Source organism: Magnolia sinica, chromosome 9, assembly GCF_029962835.1.
Source record: "Magnolia sinica isolate HGM2019 chromosome 9, MsV1, whole genome shotgun sequence".
Taxonomy (NCBI): domain Eukaryota; kingdom Viridiplantae; phylum Streptophyta; class Magnoliopsida; order Magnoliales; family Magnoliaceae; genus Magnolia; species Magnolia sinica.
Genome location: NC_080581.1, coordinates 17,768,201 through 17,780,510, shown reverse-complemented (window position 1 = coordinate 17,780,510; position 12,310 = coordinate 17,768,201). Strand labels below are relative to the sequence as shown.

The window sequence follows — 12,310 nt, the reverse complement described above, 5'->3', positions numbered from 1 at the left end:
GCCCAATCATCTTAGCATATAATCTAAAAAGGACCAATCCACATGATCATATGCTTTCTCTAAATCCAGTTTGCACAACACCCTAAGTTTTTTAGCCCTAAAATAAGAATCCAAGCATTCATTAGCAATGAGAATAGAATCCAAAATTTTTCTACCTAAAACAAAAGCACTTTGAAAACTGAATATGACCGAAGGGATTACCTTCTACAATCTCTGACTTAAAATTTTAGCAAGAATCTTATAGAAACTGCTAATAAGACTAATAGGTCAAAAATCCTTCAACTTTACAATCCCTTCAAGTTTGGGGATAAGCACAATAAAAGTACTTCCCAATTCCTTTGGAAGATAGTCTTTCCTGAAAAAATTACCGATGAAAAGATATAAATCATCGCTTACCATGCTCCATAAGGATTGGAAAACTATCTGGTCCAGGAGATTTTTCTTTTTCAAGAGCTAACATTGCTTCTTTAATTTCTTCTAATGAAATTTCTGATTCCAGTAAGACCACATCCTCATTAGAGGAAAACGCCAAAGAATCTAGCCGAGGATGATCGAAACCCTCCTCAGATAACAGAGAGGTAAAAAATTAACAATCTCTTCCGTAATTCCCTCTTTATCCAAAATAGAGCTATCATCAACAACAATAGAAGAAATAGAGTTCACCCGCACCTGGGGACTAGCAATACCGTGAAAAAAATTAGTGTTTTTATCTCCTTCTTTTAACTAGATTGCCCTAGAACAATGGCACCACTTCATCTCTTCTCCCTTAATTCTCGAGTTATAGTCTGAAGTGTACTTATCTCTCAACTAATGATCTTCCTCCGATAGTTGTTGCATTTCCTCCTTGATGTCTGGATTCTGCAGAGTGTTGAGGATATCATCCATCTCCTTTTCCCCATGACCATAAAACTCACGATGCCACAATTTCAGTTTAGGTTTGAGCATTTGAAAATTTTTAAATAACACGAAAGCATGTCTGACAGTAGCTTCAAAAGAAGCCCACAAGTCTTGTACAATTGAATGAAAAGCCTCTATTTCTAACCAGGCCATTTTAAATCTAAACGGTCTAGGGTCCCAATTGATTTCATCAACCTCCAATAAAATCGGACAATGGTCCGAGACTGGTTTAGGAAGCCACTTTTGGCGACCAAAATGATGCTTTTCAATCCAGCTAGGGGAAACTAAAAATCTATCTAGAAGAGCTAAAGTTGGAGGATTCCTACTATTCGACTAGCAGTATCTAATAACACCCATGAGAAGATCTATCAAGTCATGGTTAGAGATCCACTCCGAAAAATTACACATGTTGGTCATAACCCAATCTCCCGAGGACTTTTCAAGCATAAACCGAATAACATTGAAATCTCCCCCAATACACCAAGGGAGGGAAGATCTCTCTCGAATTAGAGAGTTCCTTCCATAAATCACTCCGGGTATCTATGGGAAGATTGGCTAGGCCCATAGATACCCGTGAATAACCATTTGAAACCAAAAGAAATATCCTTAGAAGTCACATTGACAGCATATTCTCCCACCCGGCTTTCTTCTTTCTTCCAAAAACTCGAATCTCACATAACAAGAACTCCCCCGACTAAACCCAAGGAGTCCATAGAAACCCACTCCACCCCTTGCTTGTCCCAAATTGATCTGATAATAGAACTGTTCACCTTATTTAACTTTGTTTCCTGCAAAACTATGATCCTAGACTTAGATTTTACACAATATTTTTTTACATTTTCTAAGGACAACCCAGAACCCTAACATTCCAAGAAACAATCTTCATGTATGGACTACAAAAGATCCCCTTCCCTTTCTCTCCGCCCTCGGAATGCATTGGATTATCCCCATCGGTTCTACTCCCAAACTTATCAACTCCCAATTCCCTCTAGTCACCCTAGGGGCATTACTGAAATCAAGATCATACTGGATTTGGAGACCTTTCTCCACCACCAAATGAAATAGATCATAATAAACATCATCCCTATTCCCAAACACAACTCCCAATAATCTGCCAACATGACAAACAACATCTTTAACCCATCTCTTCTTTTTAATAGTATCAACCAGCAATTCTAATTGTCCTTGAGAAAGAACAAGTGGAATACAAATCTCCTGGTTAGCTCTCTGATCTATCACTTATTCGAGAAACCTTGAGGGGAGAGACCACCAAGGCCTTCGCCAAGAGTTCCCCATCAAATCTTAGCACCAGGCCCCCTTCCCTAGTCGGCCCAAATTACAGGAAATTCACATTCAACATCTCAGAAGAATAAGGAATCATCGCAAAACGTTCTTCAGATGGGGGTAAAGATACTCCATACGGAGAGTTAGAAACAAAAGGGCACAACTGAAAACTAACCTAAGAAGGTAACCTGGGTTCCATAGTTGAGGAGAGGAGGGAAGCTTCAGACCGTTTGAGGATGGCATCTTCTCTGATCTGAGAGCAGGAGGGAGGTTGATCCATCAGGGACCCCAGATGACCTACTCCGCTCATATTTTGCAGGTCCTAATTATCGTCGACCTGTTCTGATAGTCTCATAATTGAGCAGTTTGTCTCAATTGTTTAATATGATTCTTCTTGCATCGAACGAGAAAGGGCACTATCATGTTCCCTCATCTTCTCAAAAGCCATCTCTAGCTAATTTGCTTGAGTTACAGGTCTCGCAAAGCTTCCTGGCCCTTCTTTGCATGTCGTCTCCCTATTGCTAACCTCTTCTTCTAGTCTTTCCCTTCATCAGTTCTCTAACTATCACACCTGAATTCATGGTTTGGCCATTTTGGACAGCTGACTTCTTCCCTGATGATGGAGAAATCGCCACTTTGCTCCTGGGGAGGGAGAAATATCTCTGACAAATCTTTGGAGTAATTCGCACTCGCGTGACACTTATCAACATTGTCTAAAGTCGACTGCAGCACCTGGACAGCTGTAAAAGAAGCTACATCCTTTTGATCTTTTTTAGATGAAGCTGATAATATCGCAAGTTGTCAAAATTTTCATGATAAATACCACAATCCCTCCAGCCACTCTTAAGAGAGCAAGGGTCATAAGCTGCATCTTGAGTGCTTTCTTCAAGATAATCTTCCCAAGATGATAAATTGGCGATATTTTGAAGGGAGTTTCCGAAGTCTATTCTTACCGATCGAGGTAAATCTGGAACATCCACCTGTCTCCTTTCGGAATCGCATGGAGGGATCTCAGCCATTCCTTGAGCTTGAATCGGAACCGTCCCGAAGCTCACGCAAGTTTGAAAGGAAGCACGTTTTTCACACATGTCAATCCCTCTAGAAACCTCTTTGATGCCCGTGTAAATGAGGGAGCAGACATCTGGGTCAAGTAGCGGGAAAAAAAAAAAAAAATCTGATATTTTTTCACTCCCCGAGATGTGGCTACGTTGCTGCATCTCCTCCAAGCCTTTTGTCGCACGTGTTTGTGGAGGAATCAACGATTTGCACATTGTCAGCAATTCATTTGGTGGATTGCAGGAGCGCTGAATATGAGCTCCACCTTCTTCCACTCTGATCGATGGGTTAACAGAAACTCCAATCGTTGGGCCTTGACCATGTTCGTCCTGAGTCTCTTCCTTTTGCACTAAGATCTGCACTAGGTCCTCTCCAATATTGAGTGAAATTACCTCAGGGATCTTCTAGGTTGTATACATTAGCAGTAATATAAGTTTGGTATTAGAGGAGAGCATTGAATATGAAGACTTGTCCATAGATGTGTTATGGGAGGAGGCTATCGTTGTCGCTTCTTCTCCCACCATCGCTGCCTGTTTCACTCCCCATGTTGTCCTTGACTGCTTCTTCTACCTCCTGTTATTTTCAGTAAGTTTCACAACGGCTTTTAAAATGGGATTGCCGACAAGGTACTGGATTGCAGAGGGAATTATGGTTATCAGAGACGGAATTGAAGAAGAAGAGGATTTGATCATATTGGAAAAGAAGGTAGATGCTCTGCTTATAGAGCTCATGGCTCGTTCCATGGTAGAGAAGGTGGATGGTGGTGTGAGGGTGGGCCCGATGCAGTATGAGAGAGCTGGCGACGATTCCAAGGAGGGATTTCGCAATCCCTCCATATCTCAGTCGAATCCATCAAAGTAAAGAAGACGTCCCAAAGACGACGCCGCCCAAACAAGAAGAGGGTAGGGTAGGCGGGATTTGACAATCCTATCCCTCCTAATCTCTTCTAATACACCGTATGTCACGTGCCCAAACAGACCCTTAAGAGAGCAAGGGTCATAAGCTGCATCTCGAGTGTTTTCTTCAAGATAATCTTCCCAAGATGATAAATTGGCGATATTTTGAAGGGAGTTTCCGAAGTCTATTCTTACCGATCGAGGTAAATCTAGAACACCCACCTATCTCCTTTCGGAATCGCATGGAGGGATCTCAGCCATTCCTTGAGCTTGAATCGGAACCGTCCCGAAGCTCGCGCAAGTTTGAAAGGAAGCACGTTTTTCGCACATGTCAATCCCTCTAGAAACCTCTTTGATGCCCGTGTAAACGAGGGAGCAGACATCCGGGTCGAGTAGCGGGAAAAAAAAAAATCTGATATTTTTTCACTCCCCGAGATGTGGCTACGTTGCTGCATCTCCTCCAAGCCTTTTGTCGCACGTGTTTGTGGAGGAATCAACGATTTTCACATTGTCGGCAATTCATTTGGTGGATTGCAGGAGCGCCGAATATGAGCCCCACCTTCTTCCACTCCGATCGATGGGTTAACAGAAACTCCAATCGTTGGGCCTTGACCATGTTCGTCCTGAGTCTCTTCCTTTTGCACTAAGATCTACACTAGGTCCTCTCCAATATTGAGTGAAATTACCTCAGGGATCTTCTTCGACCTCCTTTCCCGGATAGAGAGCCTCACCCAGTGGAGCTCCTCCCATTTCTCTATCACCTGATCCACCGGAATCACCTCCCCAATCCAAGAACCTTCACCTTTAGATTCACCTCTTTTCCAGCTTCTTGGGTAGGAAATGATGGAAGAGGATTCTCGGACTGGCGTGAGAGGACGATGAGGAATCCTTCATCTTCTCTGTGATGTGCATCTTGGGCGTCCTTGAGAAGGGGATCTGGAAGGTCCCCTTTCATACTCTGCGGTTCTTTTTCTTGGCCTGGACTGACTGAAGAAGTAAGTTCTGAAAAAAAATATATTCAGTCCAGATTCCGCTAATTGCTATTAGGTAGGTGGTATTATTTTGCAGTCAATGACAGAATGCTACAGTTTGCTCCAGTTTGTAGTTTACATAAGTGAGGCCAATGGGCTGGCAGTCCAAACCCGTACTACGATGGACCCTACCTTGGATGCTGCATGCACCCCACAGTGAAAAATCCTAACCTTTCAGGCTAGGGAACGAAAAATATATGTTTTAGAAATTGTAATACAGAAAAGATTCACACTCAACAGAAAAAAGGCCAAAGATCTGAAGACCAGGTATCTCCCAATCTGGTGTCATTCATGGGCCATCCAATATTGTAGACCTTCTCAGATTCAGCATTATAAATATTCAAAAATCACAGTTTCCTATGGCACCTCATTTTAACAATCTTTCCACATTAAACATGGCAGATTAAAGAGCCAAATTCACAACACCACATTTGCACATGCATATGGGATCTGGGCCACTCATCAAGTGTTTGCCACCATGAATATGGCCTCGCCCAAAATCCAGGTCTAGTCATCGAGTGTAACATACATGTCACATGGAACATTGACCAGATTTGTGGCTAACACCTGAATAAAGACCCGGATAAAAACATGTGCCATATGTTGGCCTCATAGTTCTAAAACTCGGTGACTCAAAACTCACCCGATTCAACTTGAATCAATGGGCTTTCACGCCAAGTTACCACGAAACTCGCTGGTGAGCTTGAATCGGTCAAGATTCGGCCAGACTCACCGAGTCGGCTAGCTGACTCAGTTGACTTGACACAATTCAAACTGAGTTACTGCTGGATTTTTGCTTTTCAGAATAAAAATAAAAAGGGAGGAGTATGAGATTAGAACCCCCAACCTTTCCTATGTATTCAATTAACTCAACCAACAAGCCATGCACTTCATGTATGATCTTTTTTGCCAATTCTAATATTTATAACATTCTAAATAGCAATTATTGCTTCAAATTCATATTAATGTTATCATTAATATTGAATCAAGTCGAGTCGACCTGACCTGGTTGGACATTAAGTCCATTCAATTTTTTTTGGGTTTTTGAACTATGAATGCCTCTTCAATACTCTCAAAATTATCCTAACAATTCAACTTGATCAAAGAGTATAAGAGAAGATTATGTGAGGATGCACTCTAACCTGTAACAGAAAGGTTGAGCAGCCCTGCAAATGAATAAAAATAAATAAAGCAAAAGTGGAAAATGTCAGTGAATGAATTGAAATGAGAACTGCACTAGAACAGAAAGAACAGAAAGATTACGAAGCAAACATCATATGCAGGCATTAAAACCCAGAACTATTAGAAAAACAACCAATTAAAGAAAACAGAGGTCCAAAATATCAATTTCCCCCAAAGCATGTCTAAGAGCTTGGTAGTCGTACTAGATAAGTTCTAGTATTATTGAAAATAGGTAAATGAAAGCAAGAAGCATAGACCCAAAGAAACAATTTGTTTGTCATAATAATAGACCTTTTTACAAACCACAACTGCAATCTTTTCAGAAGACCCAAAGAAAGAGCTAGATAAGAGCAGTGTTCGAAATATCGGTATCACGTTACGTATCGCACCCTTGGGATATGGATATGGATATGTATCAGTTATCGCATGGGATATATTGGTTGTATTGCGTAATGTATCACTATTGTTGGAAACATGGGGAAACGTTGGGAAATTGGTCAAATTTTTCAATGAAACTTTAGTGATTGTTAAAAAAGACATCAATATACACTTATAAATCAAAACATTATAATAATTAAATTAAAAAAAAAAAAAAAAAAACCGAGTACACATAATAGGTTTTCTTTGTATGGGGTCCAATCTATGCATTGTCTAATTGAATTGATGCAAGTATATTCAAAGTCTATTCATATAATTTATAAGAAGACTTGTGGAAACACAAGCAATACATTTAAAAGCAAAAGAAATCACTAGATCAAGTTACATACATGTTTGATTTTATGTTTGGACACGGATTGCAACTGATTTATGAGAAATTAGGAAATTTTGATTTGTTTCAATTTTCCGCAACTCGATCCATCTCCTCCAAAATCTCGAAATCGAAGCTCCCAATCCATGATTTTTCATGCAAAACGTGAAAATTAAGAATTCATAACAATTTGACGCTGATTTAATATGATTTACAAAAAAACAAAGGATTGAAAATAAAAAATGCTCACCGGATCGAACATGTGGGATATATTGCACTACTTGTGCATTTCATATCGCGTAGGTGGGATACAAGATATATCATGGGATATATCGACTGATATCGTCGATACTTAAAACATTAGATAAGAGAAGCATCCACAAATTTCAGTTCATCATAGGGAATAAGTTATTGGTATGCTCAAATGACATATGAATGGAAAGATAATGTTAGACGTGTGTGCCTTGGAAAGCCAATGTTGCATATGTTGATGGATCTTGTTTATTCATAACCACTTAGTTGAATGGAACATACTTAGTGCTTTTTTTTTCATTCATTGCATGTGGAAATTATGCACATGTTTAGTAGGTTACAACTTACAAGGGTTCCTCATGGAATCTCTCTCGTGGATCCATGGGGAAAAAAATGAAAGTGGACACAACATCCATCATGGCTAAGGGAAAGTTGTGGCACCATGATTCTCAAGTACCCTTTTTTTTTTACACGCACTCACGCCCCCAGACACTCACAACCCCACGCACTCACGCACTTGCACCACAATAGATGCTCGAACCCATGACCTCGTGTTGAAACTCGTTAACACTTTTCAGTCTACCACTGAGGCATGACAACAAGTGCAATTCTCAAGTACCCTAAATTCCATAACCACTCCATTGGAATTAGGTGACCTAGGATTGGCTTTGTAGTTATCTTGTGACGAGGAACCAATGCCGAGTTCAGATGGATTAATCTCCACCATCGGGCATCTTTTGCCTATGCCCATCACCACACGGGAGTGTGAGTGATCACTTGTATGCCCATCACCACACGGGAGTGTGAGTGATCACTTGTTTATGAGTACATGTGTTAGGCTTGGTTGGACATTCGCATTGGAGGATCGCATCAATTCTCCTAACCAAGAGGTCATCATACTCAAATTGGATTGACCTGAATGTGTACTAGCTTTGACTAATCCTTATACCTGAGTTCATGGAAGTACTTCATGGTCCTAATGTTGCATGCATTGACACACTTTTTGAGGTAACTTAGAGGCCAACATACAAGTATTGTTTAGTGCACACATTAGTATGCAGTAAAAGCCTTACATGCACCAATAAGGGATCCATTAGTCTTCTTAGGATGGTCTGATCGATAAGATTTATCCACAACTAAGTTCTTTAAAGCTAGCTAGCACTCTCAAATGTTTTCAAAAGGTTTCTCGAGCATTTTCAACCATTATATCTTTTGATTTCATCATTAAGTGTTTTGATCAAACCTGATAGACATCCAACAATTGCATCTTCTTGTCATCCACCCCTTGTGTTTGCATGAGATTTTAGGCCAAGAAAGGACACCACAATTAGTAGAAGGATTTGAGTCAATTTGGGTACACTGATAAGCATGATCATAGATTTTCTATGATGTATGGCACTACCAAATTCTGTAAGAATGAGGACCACATGATGGCACTCCCTAGAAACCCCAAACTCCTCTTATATATAGATTCTATCTCCACAAGGAAAAGCATAAGAAGGTTGAGATTCAAAAACCACCATTAGATAATGGGTAGAAACAAAGGAAGATGCCAAAGGAAACCACTCAAGATTCAATGGATCCTTATTAAGAAGGATTCTAGGGAGTTAAGGCATTGAACTAGCTCAAAGATTGGAAAGCAATCAGTGGTCAGATGATAGTGAGAAATTGAAAGAAACACTAAAAAGGATAAAACACCTCCCTTCTATGGAAATTAAACTTCAATTGAGACTCCCTGGGAAATCCTGGTACATGGATTGTGGTGGATCCAACTTGAGATGATGAAAAAAAATTCAACCACCTTTCACAAACCAGTCGGCTGGATTTGAATCAAAGAAAGTTGAGACAAAATGTAAGCAAGGGACGATTGTGCCTCTTCCTTCTACTTGCTCTAAGAACCTTGCAAATGATTCTAAAATGAAATAATGCGGACTTCACCCATACACTCCACACCTCGTAACTTTAATAAAAATAAAACACAACTGATAAGGGGTAGCAATAGAGTTAGTTTCATGAAATTCATGACTTAGTTCCTAGGTAAATAAATAAATAAGACCTCATCCATAGTAGTAAAGAAGCCAAAGAAATTGGTGCACTGGGAATACCTTTCCAATTTCCTGATGTACTCCTTTTATTTCCAATTTAATAAAACTGTTCTCACCTACCAAAAACACTATTAAAAAAAGGGAACAACAACCACCATTTACTTGCCTCTTCTCACTAAAATTCTAGATTAATTTTAAACAAATTTTCTTTACATTGTTCTTCATCGTATTGTGTTTCACATGGCAAGGCATTAGATCACATGGCAACTCCAATATAAAAGATACAGAAAAGAAGCAATCTCCTTCTATCTGAGCCACAATTTCCACATTCTTTATTTTTCAATTCGTAGAAAGTAAGTTCACGCAAAAAAGATCTTTTCCCTTGCACCCATATTTAAAACTCACCTAAGTCAACTTGAGCTTATTTTTGCACAAAACTAAGTGTTGACTTGAGTCAACCAAACAATGAGAAAACACTTAAAAATCAAGGATCTTGTTACAAGCTTTAAAAAACCTACACGAGCTCAGGAACTCAGGGTTAGCCTACTCATGGTGTGCCGTAAAGGCCGTTACGTGAAGGTAACAGTGGCAATCGTTATACATTATGGGGTCGTAACGGCCGTAACAACCGTTATGGAAAAAATTACCTGTAATTGCTATTAATGACATGTTACTTCCCCTATCAAGGCGATAACAGCACCGCAATTGTCTGTTATGGTGTCGATATAGGTTTTCCATACTTATTAATCAACAGTACGAGGTAGATACAGGCTTTTCGGGATTTTTTTCAATAAAAAAGAGACTGTAACGGCCGTTACAGGGGTCATAACAGCCGTTACAACCCGTATTGTAAAGGTCATGGTGGTGGCCATTACGACCACAGTTACCGTTATAGAACACCTTGAGCCTACTGTAATTAACTTGAAAGAATCTAAAAACTCAAATTGATTGAAAATATAAAGAGAAAAGATCACCACATGGCACTTACTAACCTAGAGAAAGCATATGATGGGGGAGTTAATTTGGTGGGTTTTGGGAAAGGAAGGAACCTCAAGAGGAAGGAAGGAGCCTCAAGAGGATATGTTGACATTGTTAAAGCTATGTATGAGGGAGCAAGAACAAATGTGAAGACCACTAGCAGAGAGACATGTGGTTCCCAATTAATGTAGGCTTATAGTTACACTAGGGGTCGGTGTTGAATCGGTACCTTTTCGCGTTGGTTATGGACAAGCTAACGAGGCATTTGTAGGAAGAGATCTCATAGCGTATGTCGTTTGTAGATGACATAGTTTTGATTGACAGGACAAGGGAGGGTGTAAACACAAAGCTAAATAATGGAAGGATGCTTTAGAATCTAAAGGATTTAAAATTAATCATACTAAAACTGAGTATATGGAGTACAATTTTAGTAATGATTTGAGTAAAATTGAGGAATTAGTTAAGATTGTTGACCAAGGAGCTTCCAAAATGATCACTTTCGATACCTTGGGTCAATAATTAATTGGTGGAGAGATTGAAAAGGATGTTAGCTATAGAATTCAAGTGGGGTGGAAGAAATGGTTCTGGACTTTTATGTGACCGCCGTGTACCACTCAAACTGAAAAGAAAATTTTATAGATAGCTATAGGACCAGCCATGCTTTATGAACAAAATGTTGGGTAGTTTATGTTGGGTAGTTTAAGAATAACGTATTCATGGAATGAGTGTAGCTGAAATGAGGATGTTAAGATAGATGAGTAGCAAGACAAGTATAGAATTAGAAATGAATTCATTCGAGGGATCTTAGGAGTACTACTAATGGGTAATAAGATGAGATAAAGTAGACTCAAATGGTTTCGTCATGTGCAACAAAGACCAAGAACCACACTAGTTAGGAGTGAGTTGCTATAAGTTGAAATAGCCAATCCCAATCAATTTTGGCTAAGGCTTAGATGATGATGATGATGATGATTAGGGCTGTCAACAGGCGGAGCCTGGGGTAGGTCTCAGCCTGGATTTTGAACTATTTCGGGTCGGGCTGTCGGGCCAGCCTTATTCAAAATTCTGATTTTTCAGGCCCAAGCCCAGCTCAATAACACCCTAATGATGATGATGAATCTAAAAATTCAAATTTACTCGTGATCTGACCAAGTCAACTTAATTCTAACCCACTTCGAGTCCTACCTAATCTTGGGCATTGAAAGCTTTTGTTTAACAATAATTACAGGCAGGTTTGGGTGTTCCCAGCTCCCAAGGTTGACAGGGTGAACTACCACCACCAAGTTGTGGTTGAGTAAGAACGGGACTTGTAACGACCCAGATTTTTTGGATCCATGACTAACCAAATTAATAAATTGACTTTGTGATCATTAACAAAACCAAGCACTTAGCCCAGTCGGTAGGAGCACTCTCCGTGAACGGATAGATCAGGAGATCGACTCATAACACCGCAATATTTTCTTTTTGCCAAAATTTATAAAACCCTGTTGGAACCTTTTAGATCCAGTGCTCTCTATTTATAAAAAGGGGGGAAACTCCAGGATTTCTAAAGAAAACCCTAGAGCCTATCAGCCACCAGATGCAAGAGAGAAGGAGAGAAGCCTTGCGAAAGAGAAGCCTCTACCGATTAGTTCTACATTTTTTCCCTTTAAAATTTTTCATAATTTTCTATCTAAAACCCTAAATCTAATCAATGAAGGTGGGGATTAACACTACGTTCATCGTTTGGAATTATGGAGAAGTTTTGTAAAAGAGAAAACGGGTGTCGCTCTAATTACTATAATATGGAAGATCGGTTTCGAGAAACCCAGCTGTGTCAGTCTAGGAGAATTCTAATTGAAGGATCCTAAAGTCTAACCATGTTAAGACTTCAAACCCTAGCATGATTCGACTGAGGGATTTACCACAACGATCTACGATTCTATAGACAACAATGGTTTT

General features: G+C 39.7%; 1 protein-coding gene across 1 annotated transcript in view; it reads right to left on the bottom strand.

Moving 5' to 3' along the window:
• Positions 1 to 12,310, bottom strand: part of LOC131256997 (uncharacterized) — a 36,080-nt gene that overhangs the window by 12,627 nt on the left and 11,143 nt on the right. The window contains exon 2 of the mRNA XM_058258138.1: positions 6,307 to 6,330. Within this exon, the coding sequence (XP_058114121.1) occupies positions 6,307 to 6,330 (24 nt within the window). The remainder of the gene's footprint in view (positions 1 to 6,306; positions 6,331 to 12,310) is intronic.